The 22,244-nt window shown below is 60.3% G+C and overlaps 1 protein-coding gene across 3 annotated transcripts; it reads left to right on the forward strand.

The window, feature by feature from the left end:
* The first annotated feature begins 2,547 nt into the window (after nt 1-2,547).
* On the forward strand, nt 2,548-20,514 carry HR (HR lysine demethylase and nuclear receptor corepressor). 3 transcript variants are annotated; one of them, XM_029204045.1, is made up of 20 exons: nt 2,548-2,589; nt 4,759-5,383; nt 6,658-7,308; nt 8,047-8,830; nt 10,053-10,203; nt 10,282-10,469; nt 11,881-12,045; nt 12,913-13,002; nt 13,181-13,296; nt 14,144-14,225; nt 14,625-14,788; nt 14,905-15,123; nt 15,322-15,487; nt 15,686-15,755; nt 15,941-16,071; nt 16,193-16,312; nt 16,411-16,526; nt 18,413-18,577; nt 19,000-19,128; nt 19,266-20,514. In XM_029204045.1, exons 3-20 carry the CDS (start codon nt 6,697-6,699, stop codon nt 19,326-19,328), a joined length of 3,531 nt encoding a protein of 1,176 aa, XP_029059878.1. In that variant the 5' UTR covers nt 2,548-2,589; nt 4,759-5,383; nt 6,658-6,696; the 3' UTR covers nt 19,329-20,514. The 3 variants fall into 3 exon arrangements, with proteins under 3 accessions (XP_029059878.1, XP_029059877.1, XP_029059879.1); XM_029204044.1 differs by lacking the exon at nt 2,548-2,589 and having other exon boundaries at nt 5,005-5,383; nt 11,878-12,045; XM_029204046.1 differs by lacking the exon at nt 2,548-2,589 and having other exon boundaries at nt 5,005-5,383; nt 11,878-12,045; nt 19,535-20,514.
* Nucleotides 20,515-22,244: the final 1,730 nt, after the last annotated feature.

Below are 22,244 nucleotides of genomic sequence, written 5' to 3' on the forward strand. Positions count from 1 at the left end.
TCCTTGGATGGGGCCTTACAGTGACAGGCAGGGTCACTTGGGCCCCGGGGCTGAATTAGAGATGGTCCCTGGTGGCTATCTTAGCCCCAGCCTCCTGGCTAGCCTGGCTGCCCCGCTGCTCCTATTTCTATCTGCAGAACGCATCACTTTCATTCCAACATTGGCCTCCAGGCCTTTGCTGCACTGCATGTATCTCCTGTGCTCCCAAGAGTCTTCCATCCAGGCCGACGCGGCCTTCCTTCATGATCTGCTTTCTCCAAGAATCCTCCCCTGACTCCAACCCCTCCTGAGGATCCTGAGCCTCCTGACCTCTGGCCCACTCACCCTGTCCTGGGGGCACGATGCCGTGGGCTGTGCTCATGTGCCCGTCGTCCCCTCCGCTCCCTGGCCAACCAGACTCCCCTAGGCCCCAATTGCTTCTTGCTCCCCACCTCATCAGTCTGGACTCTCTCATGTCTCCATGCTCTTCTCCTGCCCCCCCCCAACACTCTGTCCTATTCCTATTTGCCCTCTGAACCCCACTCAGACATCACCTCCTCCAGGAAGCCCCCTCTGTAACCTTCCCTTTGCCCTTGGGGTTGATTGCTCACCTAGACCACGCTGTCTCTGTGCTTGCATGGACTTCTATTTTTGCCTTGAGCACATCGTATTTCCCTCCCCACTACATTGTGACTTCACAATGAATAGATGTGCGTCCTACTTTTGTATCCTGGCCTGGAGCAAATGGTGGTTTAGACCAAGTGAAATATTGTAGTACGTGGTGAAGTACTTATTCCCTCATTTCTGAGCTAAGCATCACCCGCTCTGTGATGCTCCCCTGATTTTTCCAGGCTGGGACTGGAAGCACCTTGTTAACGTTTGTTAACATGCCCGACTCCAATCGTTACCTGCAGTGCCCAGCACAGGGCCTGACACCTAAGGTGCTTCAGGGAATGTTTGCTGGTAAAAGAACATGGACCAAGTGAGCAGAAGCTCTTCGAGGCCGGGGATGACTTTGTACATTCATCTTTGTACCCTGCATCTCCTTGGTGGCAGCCATCACAGAGCCTTGAAAATGCCCAGGTCTCTGTAACACATGTTTGGCGAATGTCTGCTGCAGTTGTTTGGATTCCAAGACATCCTGGGGCCAGAAGGGAAGGGGCAAGGAGAATTCCAAGTTCTGGACAAGCACATGTGATCCCGAGACTGGGGCATTGGGTGTGGGCTGGGCTTCCCTCAGAGCCTGCCCTGTCCCTCTGAGAATCACTGACACATCTGCCCAGCACCATCTCCCTCTGCATGGGGTTACTGGCCCAGCCCATGCCCTCTCTGGCCTGGCTCCTAGGGGAAGGTTAGGCCTTGCTCTGGCCTACCCACGGCCCCCCACCTTCTATTACTCACCAGTGTGCCCACTGTCTTCCCAGGCAGAATCACGCCGGGCACTGGTAGGGAGATGAAGAGCCTAGGCTAGTACCTTGGAAGCACGCACCTTTGCTTGGCCCAGGTACCAGCCCTGCCTGATTTGCGCTCGCTGTGTCCTCCCCATCCATCTTGCCTGCTTCTGAGGGATGCCCCCATTGACTCCGAGTTCCCAGGAGCAGGTGGCCCCTCATTCCCAGCCCTCCCTTCTCCCTCCTCCCCACAGCCCAGCTGTCCCTTGGACCTTTCTGGTGGCTCCTCTCTTTCCCTACCTCTTCGGCCCCTCCCGGTCCCGGTCCCCCTTCCCTACTCTGGCCTCCAGGTGCACTAGCCCCACTGCTGCATTTTTCGCTCCCACTCTGGGCGGCAGCAGTGTGGTTAGCCTCTTGTTTCAACACAGCCCTGGCCCAGGCTGAGTTGGGGCGTCATGACTGGCACTGCCCCACCCTTTAAGGGGTTGAGGAGGTGAGCACTCTGGCTCTCGCCCCCTTGTCCCCCGCCCAGCATCAGGGACTGGGATGCCCTATAGCTGGGTAGGCGTAGAAGCCCCGGCAGGAGGATGAGGCCCGCTACTTAGGAATTCCCGGGGGCCAGAGCTGGGTTACTAGGCAGAAGGTCCTGAGCCCGGGGCGGAATGAGGTAGCTTTCTCTACCAGGGTGGCTGGATTGCAGGGGAGGGAAGGTTGGGCGGAAGGAGAAGGGGCATTGGTGAGGTGCAGACTGAGAAGAGGAACTAGGTCAGAGATGTGGGTGGGTGGGTGAGAGGGGAGGGGGCATCTGCCGCAGAGCTTCCTCCTGGCTCCAGAAGCATCTCCACACTTCCCTGCCTCTGCCCCTCTCCCCAGGTCCTGGGAGAATTCTCCCCGGTATTCCCCCCTCCCCCATGCCCCCGCCCCAGGCGTTGCCACAAGGGTGGGGGTGGGGTGGGGGGAGGCCAGCCTCAGCTGTCTGAAGGATGGAGGGGCTGGGGAAGTAGGGCTAGGTGCCCAGACGGCCGCGTGTGTGGGAGGGGATGTCCTCAGATGCCCTCCACCCGGCAGTCCCCGCTCTGACGTGTGGGTGCCCCCCCTCTCCCTGCCCGGATTAGTGGCAGCTTGGCCTGACTCTCCGGGGCTCCTTTCCCCGCCCCCGCCTGCTGCCCTCCCCTGGGCAGGGGGCTGCTCCGCCCGAAGGGCACTTGTGCTTGCCCAGGTAAGGGGCTCTGGGGACAGCGTGAGGGCAGCTGGCTCAGGAGTGCTGCTGCGCGTGTCAGTGGGAACGTGTGTATCAGCGTGTGTGTGTCAGTGCTCTTGAGGGGTCGTTGCGGGGCCGGAGCGGACCCACGCGAGTCTGGGGGTGCTGGTCAGCTCGCCTGTGTCCACGGATCCGGCGCTGTGTCCACACGTTGCGTGGCTTTCCTTCTGTTTGTGTCTTTGTGTGGCTCCTCAGATCTGCTCTGTCCTCAGGCACAGGACATCCGGCTACAAGGGCTCCGTGGGCCTGTGGCATGGGCTGTAGAGCAGGATGGGGAGCTGGGCGAGGGTGGAAAGGGGTTCCTTCCCCCGCCACCCCAATCCCCCCCACGACCCCCTGGGCATTTTAGGAGCCTGTCCTGAGAGTCCTGGTCTAGTCCAGAGACAGTGATCTGGCAAGGGAGACTTGGCAAAGGGGGTGGGGGGAGGTGTCTGTCCCACTCCCCTGGGGCTGTCCCCATCCCCTCGGGGCCTGGACAGCCCAGGCTCCCACCCTGCCCTGCCCAGCCTCTTCTAGGCCTCAAGCCGCAGGAATCTCCCCCTGGAATCTCCCACAAGTTTTGGCTGCCAGAGGACACAGATGGGGGACTACAGGCACACCCCAGCCCTCCATCCGTATCCTGGAGCCAGCCTGGGAGCGGAAGGCTGGGGCTTGGGGCTTGGGGACTGCAGTCTGGGTTAGACCCTCCAGGATCACTTCCCCTGGCACACTCAGGTCCATGTCACCCCTCAGGGGAGCTGGAGGAGGAAGGGAGTGTTAATAACTCAGTCATGTAAACAACCCCTACCAGCCTGCCCTGTCACAGAACCGGCCTCTGGGGGAAGGCGAAGGGGCCAGGAGAATCTATGCCAACATGACCTAAGTCTTGCCTGGTGCCGACCCCTTCAGGCCTCCTCTCCTCAGCACCCCTCCTCTTCTCCTCAACTGGTGAAAGGATCCCAGCCTCCCGTCCAGTCCCTGGAAGGGAGCCACCCTCATGGCTTCCTGCTCCAGGGATGGTAGTGTGACCTGGGACAAGGCTAGAGGCATCCAAAACCTCATCCCTTCGATGGAATGGGGGTGGGTGGGTGGTGCTCTCTGTCCCAGGCTGGGTGAAGGCAGGCCAAGGATGGCTTCCACAGGGAGGAAGGGGAGTCACGGGGTGGGACGTGGGTGCCTGAGGGGAAGGGAAGCGCCCGTTGGGCGTGTGGGTTTCTGTGTGTGTCTGAATCTGTCTGTGTGTGTTTGAATCTGTCTGTGTCTGTGCTCTGGAACCACCCTCGCAGAAGGGCCAGGATGCTTCCTCGGGTGGAGGGTGCCCTGCTTTCCCATTTCCTCTCCTCCTCTCTGCTCCCTCCCAGGAGCCACTCCCATGGGCTCCTCTCCAGGGCTGGGCCTGGAAACACTAGGAGCATGGGATGGCGCAGACCCCCAGCACACGGGGCTGGAGCAGGTGGTGGAGCGCATCTGGTCCCACTTCCTCTCTGGACAATTGGTGAAACTGGGGCCCTTAGACCAGGAACAGACTAGAGCCTAGACCCTTCTAGAACTGCTAAGGCAGGACACTGTGCCCTGGGAGGGGGCTTGCGTCTGGAACGGTGAAGAGCAGCTTGGCCAGATGAGGAACCGGGCAGGGCAGACCTGGGCCAGCGTGTGTGCCCACGTGCCAGAGCTGGAGAGGATCAAGAGCCAGTGGTCCAGCAAGCACGGGGTGGCTGGCGTGGGTCACAGGGCCCATCATTCACCCGTGAGAACTCGACTGCCCCTGCCAGCTCTGGCACTGACCCCTCCCAGCAGCCCTGCCCTGGCACCCCTGGGGGCACCCCGCCCCATCGTGGCCTGGTCCGGCCCCTCCCGCCCTTTGCTCCAGTTCCCGGGCTTGGCACCTATAGTGGGGGTGCTGCCCGCCTGCCAGGCTCCGGGGCCGGGCCCACGGGAGGGTGGGGCGGCTGGGAAGCTGGCACGCTGCCCCGGGGGAGCCTCTCTCGGCAGGCGCCCGGGTGCCGCGGGGGGGAGGGGGGAACAAAGGGCTCATTCTCCCCGCGCGCAGCCGGTGGCATCGCCGGGGCGTTGGCGGAAGCCCCCGGGGCCCGGGAGGGGGCAGGCCCAGGCGGGGCCGCCGAATCTCGGGCTCCTGTTTCCCCGCAGGGCGCAGGAGGGGGAAACCGGCGGAGCAGCTTCCCCGCTCTCAGTTGCGCGTCTGGCGATGGCGATCAGAGGTCCTGCTGCGCTCTCCGCTGGGCACTCCCTCCATTAGCCGCGCCGCGCCGTGCTGCGCCGTAGCTGGTGCCTCTCTCCCGGGTCACGGGATCGGCCTCCCTTCCAGGCACGACCCCCTCCCCCGGCCCCTCGGCCTTTCCCCCCACTCCGCCATCTCCGACCCGGGGCGCGCGTTCCCCCCGGCCCGGCTCCCTCTCTCCCTCCGGGGGCACCCGCTCCCTAGCCCCGGCCCGGCCCTCCCCGCAGCGCAGCACGGAGTCTCGGCGTCCCATGGCGCAACCCACGGCCTCGGCCCAGAAGCTGGTGCGGCCGATCCGCGCCGTGTGCCGCATCCTGCAGATCCCGGAGCCCGACCCCTCCAACCTGCGGCCCTAGAGCGCCCCCGCCGCCCCGGGGGAAAGAGAGAGCCAGCGCGCTGAGCAGAGAGCGGGAGAACAAACGAGCTCTCGCCCGCCGGCCGGGAGGCCCCGGAACCAGCCCATGGGGAGAGGGCACCCGGCGTCGGCCACGAAGACCGCCGCCGCCCGCGCCGCGCCCGGCGCGTGAAGCCCAGGTAAGGGCCGAGAGGGGCGCCGGGCGCTCGCCTTCTGGGGACGCCCATAGCAGGGCGTTTCTGAGCCGAGCCCGCGCCGCACGCAGGGAATGAGCTCCCCTTGCTCCTCTGGGCTTGGCCACGCCTCTGAAAGTTAGGATGCCCGACGGGGCTGGATCGCGTCGGAGCGGTGGCCCCAGAAAACCCGAGCGCCCTGTGTCACGGCTCCCTGGGCTCCCTCCCCTCCTTCCTGGAGCTTCCCCCAGTGGGCAGACGTGGCCGTGCTGGGAGAGCGCCGGGGCTCTGGTGCCACCTGTCATCCTGCTCCTTTGCACGCACGTTCAATTTTCCCTCCTTTGCCTCTCTCTGGGCCCCAGCCCGCTTTCCCCGCCTCCTTCCCTCCCCTCGGCCAGGCTGCAGTTACCAGCGTCCACCGGCCGCCCTAGCACTGCCGGCTGGACTGGGGCATCTTGACCCATCCCGGCTGAGGCCTCTAACTCCCCTCCCCTGTGCCAGCTCACTCCTTCCCTTGGGGGCAGTGGTGGAGATCCCAGCCCCCAGCAGTTGTCCTGGGCTCTGCCTCAGAAGCCAAGAGACTGTACAGCACCTGGAAGAGGCAGACTCGGGGCTGCCCAGGTGTAGGGAGAGATTCCAGCCAGCAGCCCTGCTCTCCCCCGTGACTCCAGCCTGCCCTGTCTGCACTTCCCAGCCAAACAAGCCTAGGTGGGGCTGAGGGCTGGGGGTGGGGAAGCAGCACCCCCAGAACCACAGACTGCAGCGCAGGGAAGAGGCTTCTGAGACTGCCCATTTCCCAGCCCTATTTTACACAAGGGCACCAGAGGAGTGACGTGACTTGCCCAAGGTCACACAGCAGGTGACTGGATCAGGGCCAGGATCCAAGCTTCTTGTCTCCCAGTGCAGTGCCTTCCACGGAGCTCTTCTTTTGGGTCCTTGCCCTCTGTCCTTCCGCATGGCTCATGACCAGTTCCAGGCTCGACGAGGCCAGGACATGTCATCCTAGAATCAGCAGTCTCTGCTGAGGGGCTCTGGCCCAGGTGGGCTGTCAAGTTCCAGGCATTCAGGGGAAGGGATGACCTCCCACACTGGAACATCCCACTCAGGCGGGTCGTTCGAGTCTCATGTGGCAGGCAACGTGGAGCCCAGCTGTAGGTTGGCTCTTGTCTTACTGGTTTGGGGTGCCTTGGTGCTGCCAGGGCGGTGCTCACTCTGTACCAGGCGGTAGGGTGCTTGAGGCGTGTGCCCAAGCAGCTCATGCCTTGGTGGTTATGCTCCAGGGACCCCCTCTTGGAGAGCCCCATGAGGGCAGGAGAGTGATGGAGAGTACGCCCAGCTTCCTGAAGGACAGCCCAGCCTGGGAGAAGACAGCCCCTGAGAATGGCATCGTGGGACCAGAGCCGGAGACCCCACTACAAGATGGCCTGAGCCCTGCAGCACTGTGCCTGGGAGAGCCTGCTCCCTTCTGGAGGGGTGTCCTGAGCACCCCAGGCTCCTGGCTCCCCCCTGGCTTCCCCCAGATCCCCAAGGACACGCTCCCATTGGTGGAGGGCAAAGGTCCCCGGAATGGGGAGAGGAAGGCTGGCTGGCCAGGCAGCAAGGAGGCGCTGCGCTGGAAGGAGGCTATGCTTACCCATCCGCTGGCATTCCGTGGGTCAGCGTGCCCGCCTTGCTACGGCCCACTGATTCCTGAGCATAACGGTGGCCCTCCCAAGAGTGACCCTGTGGCCTTCCGACCCTTGCACTGCCCCTTTCTTCTGGAGACCAAGATCCTTGAGCAAGCTCCCTTCTGGGTGCCCAGCTGCCTGCCACCCTACCTAGTGTCCAGCCTGCCCCCAGAGCGTCCGTGTGACTGGCCCCTCACCCCACACCCCTGGGGGTGCTCCGGAGTCCAGCCCAAAGTGCCCTCTGCCTTCGGCTTAGGCAGTAAGGTGAGTGTTGGAGCAGAGAGGGTACCTGGGGGCCAGGCAGCGGGGCTCAGTGGCCCCTGAGCCACCCTGCCGGGGCCAAACCACTCTGCCTTTCCATTTTGATGAAAAGATAAGGTGGTACCCAGGCAGAGGAGGAGCCTGTCAGCTCAGACATAGTCAACCCCAAGCAATTCCTCTTCTGAGCAAACCCATTTCATTAGGCCTCACCTGCCTTTGGGCCATTTCAGGAATTGACTCATGCATTGTCCACCCAGAACAAAGCCCTGGGAACTGGGGCCTCAGAATGTGTGGTCTTGTCCTGGGGGGAGGGGCAGACAAGGCCCTGTATCTGGGAGTGGGATGGGCAGGTGGCCCCATGGCCTGTACCTCTGGTACCTCCCCCACAAGGGACCCCCAGGGTCACCTCAGGGATGAGATGTAAAATATTTTAAATCCAGTGTGGTACAGGGCATCACACAATCTGAATAGATCCTGGAGGACCTTTGACTGTGCCAGGCATTAAGCCTTTAGTTGCTGGATTATGGGGAGGCCTGAGAAATCCTGGGGAAGGATCTGGGGTAGCCAGGGCTGTGGCGGAGGCAGTTAGGGGACCAGTGCCTACTAACCAGTATGTTCTTCAGTATTTTCACAACCCTTAAAGCCACACAGGCTCACACCTGCTGGTTGTCAGTTCTGCCCATCCTTTTAAGCACTGGGAAGCAAAGTCAGCACGAGCTTAATCCCTTCTCCTCTCTTTAGGGTTGGTACCGCAAGGATCCCAGCATTCTCAGGCTGGCCAAGGAGCCACTGGCAACTGTGGAACCCGGGTTGCTGGGCTCAGCGCCTGGGGGGCATCTCCAGAGAACTGGGGAGGTGGAACGCCCTTCACTCCACCAGAGAGATGGAGAGACAGGAGTCGGCAGGCATCAGAATCTTTGCCCCCGTGTCCTGGGGCGTCCAGACACTGTTCCCCCGACCCCGTGGCCCACTTGTTCCCCAGGCCTGGTTCATGGCAATGTCTGGGCTGTACCGGGAGGCGGGAGCCTTGGGTACCAGCTGGGGCCGTCAGCCACATCAAGGTACCCCTCTCCTGGGCCTCCTACCACCCAGGTGGACCGTTGCTCACTTCACCCACCAGCTAGAGATGGAGGTGTTGGCCCTTGTGGGAAGTGCCAGGAGGACCTGGAGGGGGGCACCAGTGGGCCGAGTGAATCCAGCGAGGTAGTAAACAAGGCCCCTGGTCCCAGGGCCTGCCCGCCCAGCCATCACGCCAAGCTGAAGAAGACATGGCTCACACGACACTCTGAGCAGTTTGGGTGCCCAGACAGTTGCTCTGGGGTGGAGGAAAGCCCAGCGGCCCAGCTGCGCGCCCTCAAGAGGGCAAGCAGCCCCGAGGTCCAGGGAGCAGTGGGCAGCCCAGCCGCCAAGCGCCCGTCCGGCCGTTTCCCGGGCAGTGTGGGGCAGGGGGCCAGAGGCTGGCAGGAGCTGCTGGACTCCTCATTTGGGAACAGGGCAGAGGTAAAACAGCATGATGAACACAGAGGTAAGGGGACGGGGGGGGGGCCTGCAGGGGGCCCTACTTGGGAGGGTGCAGCCGGGACTGGGGCTTTGCAGGGAGGTGGGATCAGAAGTCTTTTATGAGTGGATCACACCCAGCTGTCCAACTGCCCACCTGGATGGGATAGCTCTCTGGGAGTCCTTAGCATGTACAGGCCAGACCCGTCCAGCATGTGGCTCCTATTTTCGTGTGCCTACTCCCGAGCCATGGCGTTCTGGTGACAGTATAATGACAGGATTCAGAGTGTGGACTCCGGAGTCAGAATACCTGGCTCCTGACTTTGCTGATTGGTGCTATGTGACCTTGGGCTGGTTACTTCACCTCTCTGGGCATCAGTTTCTCCATCTATAAAATGGGGATAAAGACAGCACCTACCCCGTAAACAGTGCTGCAAAGATTAACCAATATCATTCACGTAAACGGCACTTAGCAAGCACTCAATGAACAGTCACTTTTGTGATTACTTGTGCCACAAATCCCCCATTGGGGGGATTACATCTCCTGAAGGACCCCTTGTCCTGCCTGAGGAATGAACAACTACTCTCTGGGCCAGCTGGATCATGGAAACTCAGTTTGGACTCTGCCAGTGTTAGGACTTGGGCACATCTTGGACCCCTCTGTCAAGCTCTGCCCTTCACGGAGGGTTCTGGCAGTGCTTGGTCCCAGCCTCGGTTCTTCGGGGTCACCTCGGTTTCTTGGCCTCCCAGACTGCTGGGCCTGGATCAGGACTCTTTCGCTGGTCTTGCACCCCTGTACCTGGCATGGGTCTGTCTGTGCTCTTCCAGGCCTCTGCCTGGGCTGGGAAGCTGTAGGCCCCTCTGACTTCTTGGGTTACTGCACCTGTGGCCTGTGTTGGAACTCTCCGGCCTTCTCACCTTCCATCGCCCTCCGTCCACGTCGGGATTGTCTCTTCACACTGTCACATGGCCAACGGTATCACTGAGGCTGAGGCGGAGCTAACCCAAGTCTACACCGACTGGATCCTGCGCCCCAGCTGCCCCAAACTTGGCCCATGAGTCCATGTTAGGGCTCAGCCTTTTTGAAGTTTCCGGCTGCCTGGTTCTCTCGTTCCGAATCAGGCCTTGCAGGCCCGGGCCTAGGGGCAGCACTGGCTCTGTGTGGGGACGGGCTGGGTGCTAAGGCAGGGCCTGGGGTTCACAGAAACCCAGGAAGCCCAGCCTCCTGACCAGCAACATTGTCCCCTCAGGACCCCGAGACATCAGGGCCAGCCTCCAGGACCCAGGGCTGCAGGATACACCTTGCGTGGCTCCCCCGGCAGGCATGACTCAGTGCCAAAGCTGTGCCCAGGCAGCTGGTGAGGCGGGAGGGCTGGCCTGCCACTCCCAGCCAGTGCCCAGGTGAGCCTGTTGCCCCTGGCTGCCCCCAGCATCCTCCCAGTGGGGCTCCCTGCTCACCTTCCTCTGCCCTACCTCCAGATTGCCTCTGGGAGGGGAGCAGCGGCAGGAGGAAGACTCGGCAGCCAGCTCCGAGGGAGGAGGGTCTGGCCCGGAGGAGGCCGGGCTCAGCATGGGCCTCGCCAAGCACCTGCTAAGTGCTCTGGGAGACCGACTGTGCCGCGTGCTGCGGAGGGAGCGGGAGGTCTTGGCCTGGGCCCAGCGGGAAGGTGAGCAGGCCCCACCAGGCATTCAGGACCCCGGGACGGCCGGGTTCTGTGGTCAGTGCTTTCACAAGGAGCATGGGACCTCCCTCCCCCAGCACTGCCTACCAACCAGCTGGCAGCGCTGGAGAGCTCCTGCCCCACCGCGCCCTTATTCCCAGCTCAGGCTCTGAGTCAACTTGTGTTCCAGTTTCTGGCCTGGACGGGGGATGTTGGGAAGGTGTAAAACCTGGTCTGGCCCAACCCTCTAAGAGCTTTGGGCTTGCTGGGGAAATGACACTGAATGCCAAGTGTCTGCAAGAGCACCGGGAGGGAGGCGGGTGTTGGGGGGAGCTCTCTGCAGCTTTGCAAGGGAAGGAAGGCTTCCGGGATGGCAGGCGGTTGGGCCCTGGGAAGCTGGTAGGACTGGGGCCGAGGTTAGAGATGGGAGGAGCTCGAGGCAATCAGCTGATCCCTCTGGCTCCAGGCTCTCCCTCCTGCATCCCTTCCACGGGGAACGACAAGACCCTCCTGCCGTCTTGTCACTCCCTGGATGGAACCCCCTGGTGGCTCCCTCTTGTCCCAGAAAGTCCAGCCCCTCCCCCTTTCACAGCCAGCCCCTGTCCACCCTGCCACTCCCTCCGCCCCGATTCTGGCATCATGGTCTGCCCGGCCCTCTAGGCTCACCTGGGCTTGTCTGCCCCCTCCGGCCTCGGCACCCTTCGCTCCCTCTGTCTGGAACGCGCTTCCCTTCCATTCCCACCTGGTGAATGAAAAGTTACTCATCACTCAGGGCCGTTTGTGCAGCTGTCCCCACCCTCCTCCTTCCATCCCACTCCTATTCTAGCACCCACCCCATGATGCCACGAGCATTACCATGTTTATGGGCCCATCTCCCCCCTTGTGATGTGAGGGCTGGGAGAGTGCAAGTGCCAGGTCCCGACCAGCACCCAGCCCTGGATGGGACGAGTGTGTGTTGATGAGTATATGAACGTGTGCACACTGGCAACCTCCCACTTACCAACAAGGGCTTGGTCTGAAACTCTGGGTGAGGGAAGGAGCAGCCCCCCAAGGTTTCCTCTTCTGAGACACAGAGGAGTCCCCTGAGGAAACACCACTGTGTTGTGGGCTGGGGGGAGGAAGGACTGTTTGGGGAGTCCTGTGGCTCAGGGAGCCCTGGGGCGGGCGCCAGGGAGGTGCAGCCTGCACTGGCCTGGGAGGGTTGGCTGCAGACGGACGGTGCGGCGAGTAGGTTCTTTACAGGGGCTGTCAAGCACTCAAGGGTGACTGTAAGGGAGCCTGTCTCCCTTCTGGGGCAGCCCCTCAGTGGAAACTGTTCCTGTGTGTCCATCCCTTCCTGGAGGCCTCCCACATGAGGTCCTCAAAGGGGCCACTGACTTGAGGCCCCTCTGACCCTGTTCTCTCCTGTGGTCAGCAGGCCAGGGCCCAGCCGGGACAGAGGACAACCCAGGCATTCCACGTTGCTGTAGCCGCTGCCACCATGGACTCTTCAACACCCACTGGCGATGCCCCTGCTGCAGCCACCGGCTGTGTGTGGCCTGTGGTCGCATGGCGGGCGCTTGGAGGACCAAGGAGAAAGAAGGTGGGAAAGGAGCTGGGGGCTTCGGAAGGGTTGCTCTAGAGTTCGTGGCCAGGGACTTCCGTGGCAGTCCAGTGGTTAAGACTGCACTTCCACTGCAGGGGGCAAGGGTTTGATACCTGGTTGGGGAACTAAGATCCCGCACATGGCATGGCAAAAAAAAAAAAAAAAAAAAAGTTCATGGTCACTTCTTGGCTGTGGCTCCCTGAGAAAGTCTCCCTCCGCAGCCTCGGCTACCACTGCTCAATGCCCGTTAGAGAAGACCGTTTCCTCTCCCCAGATCAGAGGGCCATGCCCATATCCTTAAAAGAAGCCGAGTGCCTACTCTCTATCTCCCACCTTGTTCAGCTTGCACCTTTTTAAACCTTACAACACTGTGAAGTAGGTATTACTGCCTCCGTTTTCCAGATGAGAAAAACTCAGAGAAGTTAAGTGACTTGTGCAAGGTCACACAGCTCGTAAGTGTTGGGCCCAGGATTTAAAGGCAGGTCTTCTGATTCCAAGTCCTGCTCTCTTCAAGGTTCTCAGCTTTCTCTCCCTTGGCTCAATTCCGCCACCTCAACACTTGAAATTTCCCAGTGTTCCAATAGACGTGGCCAAAAAGAGTTCCAGGGTCAGAAACCTTTCGGAATACCACATTCTACATGATTGTCTTGCATCTTGCAATGCACTCAGCATATTAACGGCTCTGCGTTCTGCAAGCAAAGGATCCTATGTCACTAGGGAACTCAGGTTTCCCAGAAAGCCCATGTTTTGTAGATTCTCAAGGTCCCCGATTTTGATATCATGCCCTTGCTCTTCTTCCCTGACCTTAACCTGGGTTTATCTTGATTTCCTGACCTGCAGCTTCTCCTTTCCTACCCCCAACAGGCTCTCAGGAACAGTCCATGGAGAAGTGTACCCAGGAGGCTGGGCACAGTGCCTGTTCCCTGATGCTCACCCAGTTTGTCTCCAGCCAGGGTGAGCCCTCTTGGAGGGGCGGGGCGTACAGAGGGCAGGTCCTGGGGGAGACCAGCTTCCTGTTTGGATGTCTCTCAGCCCGATCCCATGCTCTCCTGGTTGATGAGGCCAAGCACCATGGAAGTGGCCCCCTGTCTGCAGTCACTGGCAAATTCCATCTCCCCTCTCCCCCTCACAGCTATGGCGGAATTGAGCACTGCAATGCACCAGGTCTGGGTCAAGTTTGACATCCGGGGGCACTGCCCCTGCCAAGCTGATGCCCGGATGTGGACCCCTGGGGATGGGGGCCAGCAGGTAAGAAGCAGGGCACGGGACAGGACACTGGCTGGTGCGCCCCAGGGTTAGGCGGTGTGTCTGCAAATTCCTAACTTTGGCAGGGTTTGGTCCTTTTCTTTCGAGGGGAATGAAGAGGTACATGGAAGCTGGGTGAAATCAGGCTTCTTCTCTTCTTCCCCTGGGGATGAGGATCCATTAGAGCTCTAGCCTCTGCCCCACCTCCCCCCACCCCGCCCAGCAGCAGTCCGCACTCTCTGTCTGCCTGGAGGTCCCACCCTCTCTGTGCTAGTCCCAGCACCTTGCTAGAGCTGCTGGAGTCCCGTCTTTCCACTCCCCAGGCGCAGGCTCCTACAAGTGGAGTGTCGGCCCACCTTCTCAGTATTCCCCGCACCTGACACAGAGCAGGTGCTCAGTGTGCGTTTCACAAAGTTTTTATGAAGTTCATGTTTTTATTATAAAAGTCATTTATTCAAGAGAGGGTTTATCAAATGCCTTTTGTGTGCCAGGCACCGTACACATTCCCACTGTGGAAAATTTGGAAAAATCCAGACAAGGATAAGGAAGAAAACAGCAGTGGTTTACAATACCACCGTTACCATTTTGACATATTTCTTTCCAGTCATTTGCTTGTATATTTATTCCAGCCTCTTTTGAGTATACTTTAGATCGTGCTGTATGCATAAGTCCATGGGCAACTTTTTTCCACCTAACGTTGTATCGTATGACATTTCGCTCCTTGTAAACACGACTTTAGGACTTAACATTGAGTCTACTGTTAATACCTGTGGGTTGAATTGGATTGAGATGCATTTGCCATTTTTAAATCTCTGGTTGGATGGGGGTGGGTGGCGGCTGGGTTTAACAGAAGGAGCCGACGGAGAAAACTCCCCCAACTCCACAACCTTCCTGCAACAGGGATACCAACAGGACCAAGGACATTAAAGAGGGTGAGCAGCCCCCTGCGCCTTGCTCAGACTGTGCGGGGGAGGCTGAGACAGGCTGGAATCCCCAGGAGAGATTGGAATGGCTTTAGCCATCCCCCCAGCCCCCCGCCGTCACCATCTCTCTTCTCAAGTCATTCCAAAGAAAATAAATCTAAATAAAATCTAGGACAAGCCTCGTAACCCCTCTCCAGCCAGACCCCTGTTCTGAGCCCCTCCTTTGGAGAGGTCCTAGACATGCTGGCAGGAAAGCTGGTGGGAGGCAAGTGCATCCAGACCAGAGTTGAGATGGGCAGTGCCAGTGAGGACAGAGCAGACTCCGCCGGGAGAGGAGGGAAGAGCACATGGGCAATGGAGCCTCGACGAGAGAAAGGTGAAGACCCTCACCGCTCTCCTTCCTAACAGAGACCCCAGACTCCAGAGGGACCCCGGCAGAGGACCGTGCTGGCCAAGGGCCCCTGCCTTGTCCCTCTCTCTGTGAACTACTGGCCTCTACTGCTGTCAAACTCTGCTTGGGGCACGAACGGATACACATGGCCTTCGCCCCTGTCACTCCGGCCCTGCCCAGCGTGAGCGAGGGCCCAAAGGGAGGGCTGGGGGCCCGGGGCCAAAACTGGGCTGGCCTTGCCTGCAGGGTCAGGCAGGTTCTGAGCACGCCTGCCTCTCCGCCCCTCCCTCCCCGCAGGACGACCGCATCACCAACATCCTGGACAGCATCATCGCGCAGGTAGTGGAACGGAAGATTCAGGAGAGAGCCCTGGGGCCGGGGCTGCGGGCCGGGCCGGGCCTGCCCCTCTCACCGGTGCGGCCCCGGCTGCCTCCCCCCGGGGCTTTGCTGTGGCTGCAGGAGCCCAGGCCTCCGCGAGGCTTCCACCTCTTCCAGGAGCACTGGAGGCAGGGCCAGGTGAGGCTCCCAGCTCTCACAGCCTCACCTACCCTCAGGGCCTTGATCCCGAGGCCCAGGCAGACCTGGTCCGTCACTCGGAGGGAACCACATGGCCTGTCCCCACTCCGTCCTGGTGCCCCTACAACATGCCCCGGCCTGGCCGTGTTGGGTACCCCATCCATTCTCCCCGTGTCCCCCTTTCTTTCCCCACTACAGCCCGTGTTGGTGTCAGGGATTCAGGGGACATTGCAAGGCCACCTGTGGGGGACAGAAGCCCTAGGGGCGCTTGGAGGCCAGGTGCAGGAACTGAGCCCCCTCAGGCCTCCCCAGCCCGCAAGCCTGGGTAGCACAACGTTCTGGGAGGGATTCTCCCGGCCTGAGAGTGAGTATCCGTGAGGTGGGGGAGAGGAGCTGGGAGCCCCTATGATGCTGGGGGGCATCGAAGTCCCAGAGTGACCCTGGGGGCAGCTGGAAGCAGAGCCCAGAGCAGAAACTGGACTCTGTTGCTGCCACGGGAGGAGGGCCTGTGGGCCAAGGAGGTTCCTCCCTGGGCCAACGGCCTTTCTGTCTCTTCCCCTAGTTCGCCCAAAGTCAGATGAGGGCTCGGTCTTCCTGCTGCACAGAGCTCTGGGGGACGAGGACACCAGCAGGTGTGTGGTGCCATAGGGCTGGCTGGCCGGGCTTCCCTGCCTCTCCTCCTTGGCCCTGTGATGCTCAGTGCTCTGTGCTTGCCTTGGGAAGTTACTCTAGCTTTGGGGGCTTCGACGGGGTCTCCGGTGCCTGGATTGAGCCTGCTGGGCGTGACACACACACCCCCCCGCCCGCATACACACAGGGTAGAGAGCCTGGCTGCCAGCCTGCCACTCCCAGAGTACTGTGCGCGCCATGGGAAACTCAACCTGGCCTCCTACCTCCCTTGGGGCTCTGTCCTGCGACCACTGGAGCCCCAGCTGTGGGCGGCCTATGGTGAGTGTCCACTCCATTCCTGCCCAGTCCCTACCCACTTCCTGTCATCTCTGAGAACACGTGCGTCAGTGCCGAGGTCCTGGGGCCCATTCCCAAGTGTCTTTTCTCTACCTCCATACAGGTGTGAGCCCACAGTGTGGGCACCTGGGGACCAAGAACCTCTGTGTGGAGGTGACCGACCTGGTCAGTGTCCTGGTACGTGCTGAAGCCCCACTGCCTGCCTGGCACCGGACACAGAAAGGTGCGTCCTTGGCCGGAAGCAAGGGTCGGCGCAGGCTGCAGATGCGAGGTGCTGTCTCTGCTGGCCCTGGGCCCTCCTGAGCCGTCTTTCTCCCCCAGATTTCCTCTCAGCCCTGGACGGGGAGGGGCTCTGGTCTCCGGGCAGCCAGGTCAGCACCGTGTGGCACGTGTTCCGGGCACAGGACGCCCAGCGCATCCGCCGCTTTCTCCAGATGGTGAGGAGGGAGCCGGGAGCTCTCCCCTTCCCCTTCCAGCCCCAGAAGCTCTCCCTCTGTGTGTGTGCCCCGTGTGCTCGCTCCCTTGCCTCAGGTGAGCTGGACTGCACTGGTGCAGAGAAGGCAGACTGGGCCCTCCTAAGAGGTGTGCGGTGGGGCACACAGAAATTGGGGGACCTAGTGATGAAATGAAGCAAGAGCTGCCACAGGCTGGGCACTGTGCTCAGGGCCTTGGGTACATTATCTCTGTTAATTTTCACGACCACCCCGTGCGGTAGGTACTGCTGCTTTCCCATTTTGCAGGTGAGGATACTGAGGCTGAGTGGTAAAGCTGGGACCCGAGCTTGTGGCTGTTCCCAGCCCGGGTCGCTACACTGTGCTCCCCCTGGGGGCAGGCAGCCTCCCCGCTGTGGGCTTCAGGTGGGGCTGGCCGAAGGGCAACAGGAAGCTCACCTGAGAATCCGTCCCACTGCTCCCCTCTCGGAAATCTGCACCTTATGAGGAGGTGCCCTTTGAGGTGCTAGCAAGGAAGGGCTAAGGGGGGGCAGTGTGGTAGGTGGAGAGAGACACGGGGCCAGGAGAGGGGGCAGGGAAGGAGAAGAGGAGGGGAGCAGGAGGGGGGCAAGGCCCCGTGGTTCCAAAGTCCAGCTGAGCCCTGACTGTCCTGGGGAAAGGACGCCCAGCAAGTGTCACCCCTGCTCAGGCACATGAACACACACGGACGTGCAGGTGTCAACGTGGCTGTCCACTGCCACCCTCCTGCCCACGGGAGATGCACACACACGGATGGACTCACACAGGTGCTGGAACATGCAGAGGGGAGCAGACAGCAGCATGCCTTCATACATAGATGGCCTTGTCTGATCTGGGTGTGCCTGGCTGTGGGCAGTCCCGCATGGCCAAACCCGATAATTCACCGGGAAGGTCTGAGGGGCATGTTCTCACTGGGTGGCCTGGGAAACACTGCTCTAGTTCCAGGTTGGACTTCCTTGGCACCTGCCTGGGGTTACCCAAGGGTCCAGCCTGACTCACCAGCCTCCCCTCTTCCCATGGCCTGGTCTTGGAGGCCTGAGCCCTAAGCCCAGGAGTAATTGCTGAAGTTCTAGCTGAAGGGCTGGATGGAGCTGATGGGCAGCTGAAGCACGATGCTGGGTTCACCTCTGCAGGTGTTCCTTGGGCCCTGGCCTCCACGAGTTCCCATCTACCCAAGGAGCTCCCCGCTCTGGTTGGGCTGGTGAAGGCCCCCAAAGCTGTGCCTGCTTCAGAGGCCTCAGCCTGGACAGGCAAGCCGGTCGGTCCATCCACTGGGGAGTCAGAACTTCCGTGTGGCTGTGCCTTTTCTGGATCTGGGATCACAGAGGAATCTGACGAATGCTTTGGATTGTCTCCCCAGGGACATACAGCTACCTGTTCACCCACAGTTTAGCACACAGTTCAGGATCTTCACAGGACTCCACAATTTAGAGCTCCTGGTGTAGACAGTTTCTGAGTTGAGGTTATGCAGGACGTCTTCCTGGGTTTTGGAGAAAGGGGTACCTTTGAAGGAGGGAGCAGAGCGCCCACGGCCAGGGCCACAGAGGCTACTCAAGGCATCTAGCCCTGGGAAAAGAGGGGATTTAGACCCCCAGCCTCAGAGCCCTTAATCCTTTCCTCTCAGCTCCTTCCAGCCAAATCTCTATTCTGCCAACCTGAGTGACCCCAGCCCTTCACCATCCTGCTCCTTTCTCTCTCACCCCTACGTCCTCCCCCTGCCCTTCAAGACTTGACCCCTGCAGCTCTTTCCTGTGCCTCTGGCCTTTGGGCAGCCCATGCCCCAAGGTGCCCCATGCATCTTCCTGCAGCCCCGCCCTAGCCTCCCACCTTGCTCATTCCTCCTTTTCTTTGAGGTGTGTCCGGCCGGGGCTGGAAACTTGGAGCCTGGCACCCCGGGCAGCTGCTACCTGGACGCAGGGCTGCGGCGGCGCCTGCGGGAGGAGTGGGGTGTGAGCTGCTGGACTCTGTTGCAGGCCCCCGGAGAGGCCGTGCTGGTGCCCGCGGGGGCTCCCCACCAGGTGCTTCCCCGGCGCGTGCAGGCGGGGGCCCTGCGGAGAGCTCAGAATATCGGAAGCAGTCCCCAGTGTGTTCTCAGTCCCTCTGAGAGCACCCTCGTCCCTCTCAGTTCCCCTCTGGAGCTAGGCAGAGCAGGAAGTCACGCCTCCACTGCAGGGAAGAGGAGAAGCCTAGTGGTCTTGAAGTCATCAAGCCAACTGGGCTTTGTGTCCTTGGGTGCCCACTCTGCTTGTGCCGTCTCTGGCATCCCCGTGGCCTGGTTTGGGCCACGCCCTTCGGGGGTGGCTAGCGCTGCATCCAGGGCCTCTGCTCTCTGAGAGCTGGGTGGGGGTCATTTGGGGAAGCAGACTTCAGGAACAAGTGGGGCAGGGTGCGTCATCCTGAGTCCCCACTGACCCTCCTGCCCCCCCCCCCCCCCGCACAGGTGCAGGGGCTGGTCAGCACAGTGAGTGTCACTCAGCACTTCCTGTCCCCCGAGACCTCTGCCCTCTCTGCTCAGCTCTGCCACCAGGGGCCCAGCCTGCCCCCTGACTGCCGCCTGCTTTATGCCCAGGTGAGTGTGACACTGGCCGGGAGCCTGAGTGTGCTGCCCAATTCCCCCCACAGCACAGCTGCGCCCAGGGAGGGTGTTCTCGGCAGGGAGAGCCCGGGGCATGACTGTAAACTCCTTGTCGTCTCCTTTTCTCCTAGATGGACTGGGCTGTGTTCCAAGCAGTGAAGTTGGCTGTGGGAACATTGCAAGAGGCTAAATAGGGGGATCCCAGGTGTCTGGGGTTAGGGGGTGGGAGCAGGCAGACCAGTGCTTAGCCCAGGCACAGCTTCAGCAGAGAACGGGGACTTCCGCTCAATCCTGCAAGCAGCACTCTGGACACAAGCAGGGCACCCCGTTCCCTGCCCCTGCCCTGGGCCCTAAGGCCGACAACCACAGTGCCACTGAAGCTCGCACCTGCCCTTTGCAGGCTGGCACTTGCTCCGGCCCGAGCTCCTCTCCATGGTACCACTGGGGGTGACCGTCTCCCTCCAACCCCTGCCCGCCAACCCAGGAGACGAAGAGCCCTTCCTTGGGGGACCTCGGAAATCATTCTGGCTTAAGCAACACCTGCTGCTGCTGCTTCATCTCCTGCTGTCTCACCTGTGCCCGAGCTCTGCTTATACCCCCCACATCCTCCTGGGCTCCCGGGTGGCCCTTTGCACTGCAGGCGTGCTGGACAAGGGCCACTGACATCCTGCCCTCTTGCCAGACAGCTGTGAAGTGTGGGGAGGGGGCAGTATCAGGCCACTACCCAGGCTTGGCTGGAGGGGTTGATACGGGCGAAGCCCCATCCCTGCCCCCTCCTCTCGCCTCCTTCCTTCTTGATTTCCATTAAAGGCTGTTGTTTTGTGAATGCTGCGGTGTGGTTGGCCCTGCTCCTGCAGGCCACATGGACTGGGGAGGGAGGAGACACATGGACATGGAGCAGGGTGGGAGGGGGCTGAGGCTGTGGTGACGGGGACCTCAAACACCCCTGCCTGTTCTTCTTAGGGTGGGGGGCAGGGTCCCTCCCTCCCGCAGAGAAGCAGGTGGAGCCTTCCAAGGGGGCTGCCCTTGAGGATACTCCTGACAGCGACAGCGGGCAAGGCAGAGGTCTGGGCCACAGCAGCAAGGCCATCTCCCTGTGTGGCACCAGAGATTCTGGAAACTTCGCTCTCCCCACGAACTCCAGGCTACCCCATCTCTCCTGTCTGACCTGACCTGGAGCTCCGGGAGTCTGGCCGGGTAGAGCCCCTGCCCAGCCTTCTGCCCTCGTTGCCCATGGCCAGCCCCATGCCCACTGGCCGGTCACCTGAGACAGCTGACAGCCCCCGCCCCCGGGACCCTCTAGTGTGACTCCACCCACTCCCCTGCCCTTGTACATCTCACCACAACATCCTCCATCTCGTGTTACAGTTTTTCCTGCAGTGGCTCAGGGAATGTGTTTTTATGAAATAAATTTTTTTATTATAAATTTAATATACTCTCAGAACATTTAGAAAATAAGAAAAAGAAACCTGTAGACCCACCTCCACTCACCTCCAATCCAACCACTATTAGTCTTTTGGTGTATTTCCTTTAGTCTTTTCTCCAGGGATCTGTTTTACGCATGGATGAATTGGGGTGCTTTGTACTGGGTTTCCTGTGTTTTTTTTTTTTAATTTATTTATTATTTAATTTATTTATTTTTGGCTGTGTTGGGTCTTGGTCGCTGCGCGTGGGCTTTCTCTAGTCGCGGAGAGCAGGGGCTACTCTTCGTTGCGGTGCGCGGGCTTCTCATCGCGGTGGCTTCTCTTGTTGCAGAACACGGGCTCTAGAGCGCAGGCTCAGTAGTCCTGGAGCACGGGCTTAGTTGCTCCGCGGCATGGGGGATCTTCCCGGAACAGGGCTCGAACCCATGTCTCCTGCACTGGCAGGCGGATTGTTAACCACTGCGCCACCAGGGAAGCCATGCTGGGTTTCCTTCTGTAAAAATTTATTGTGATCGGGCTTCCCTGGTGGCGCAGTGGTTGGGAGTGCGCCTGCCGGTGCGGGAGACACGGGTTCGTGCCGCGGACCGGCTGGGCCCGATGAGCCATGGCCGCTGAGCCTGCGCGTCCGGAGCCTGTGCTCCGCAACGGGAGAGGCCACAACAGTGAGAGGCCCGCGTACCGCAAAAAAAAAAAAATGTATTGTGATCATTTCCCGGGTTGCTATCTAACCTTTACTTTAAATGGCTGCGTATATTCCCTTAAGTGGCTTGGCAGTGATTTCCATAAACATCTCTCATTTTTAAAAAAGTTAGGTTTCTTCATTGTTTACAAAGCTAGGTTATTTTCATTTTTTCCACGGGATAGGAAAAAAAGCAAAAAGAAAAAATTAAGGAACTACTGCACTTTATGTGCCAGGGATCTCACTGAATCCCTTATCACAACTTTGGGATCGATATTACTTATTTCCATTTTACAGAAGAGGAAACAGGCAGGCCGGGGTTAAGTGTGTCACCCAAGGTCACACAGCAATTTTAGTGGCAGAACTGGGACTTGAACCAAGTTTCCTGACTTAAGCTGCCTCATTTACATTACAGTCTTTGCGTTTAATGGATTTTGCAGATGGGCTTGCTATCCCCTCTGTCCTCCTCCTTCCGGTACATGCACTTCAGAGCTGATCACGTTCCAAGTGGCACGGAGTGACCCATCCTTGCCTACACTTCACCTTGTATAGCCGTGTCCTGATGTCACCCCAGAACCCCAAACACGGTGTCCTTCCTGTGGGAAGATGGCGATGGCCCCGGGACAGGCCCTCTCTCCCCTCCAGGCCTCTTTGAGGCCTCCCCTTTCATGGCAGGTCACAGCACCCTTGAGGGCATATTGGGTCTGGCTCCTAGCGAGCAGCAGGTGGACCAAATGTTTCAGAACTCGACCTGGGAATAAAACCGGTCCAGGTAGGGACTGACCCTGAGACAGCTTGGGGCACTTGGTGGCCCTCTTCCTCAAGGAGGTTCAGCAGGCCACCCCTCAGTCCAGCCCTGCACTTTGGGCCTCTGCTTCCCTGTATCCCACTGTCCACCTGCTCCAGCCCTGCTCACTGGCTCGGATATCACAGAGGCACAACCTCAGAGCTGGAAGTGACCTCAGAGTGTGTATATCCAATGCTGCCTTTTTTTTCTTATCAAGTAC

The sequence above is a fragment of the Monodon monoceros genome, unplaced genomic scaffold (assembly GCF_005190385.1).
Source record: "Monodon monoceros isolate NGI ecotype Baffin Bay Population unplaced genomic scaffold, NGI_Narwhal_1 Super_Scaffold_5, whole genome shotgun sequence".
Classification (NCBI taxonomy): Eukaryota; Metazoa; Chordata; class Mammalia; order Artiodactyla; family Monodontidae; genus Monodon; species Monodon monoceros.

What these genes read in the sequence shown, in the direction of transcription:
- HR (XM_029204044.1), top strand. Translation starts at nt 6,697, where the DNA reads ATGGAGAGTACGCCCAGCTTCCTGAAGGACAGCCCAGCCTGGGAGAAG. An exon ending in GAGGACCAAGGAGAAAGAAG is followed by an intron (nt 12,046 to 12,912) that starts GTGGGAAAGGAG and finishes TACCCCCAACAG; the next exon opens with GCTCTCAGGAACAGTCCATG. An exon ending in CCAGTTTGTCTCCAGCCAGG is followed by an intron (nt 13,003 to 13,180) that starts GTGAGCCCTCTT and finishes TCCCCCTCACAG; the next exon opens with CTATGGCGGAATTGAGCACT.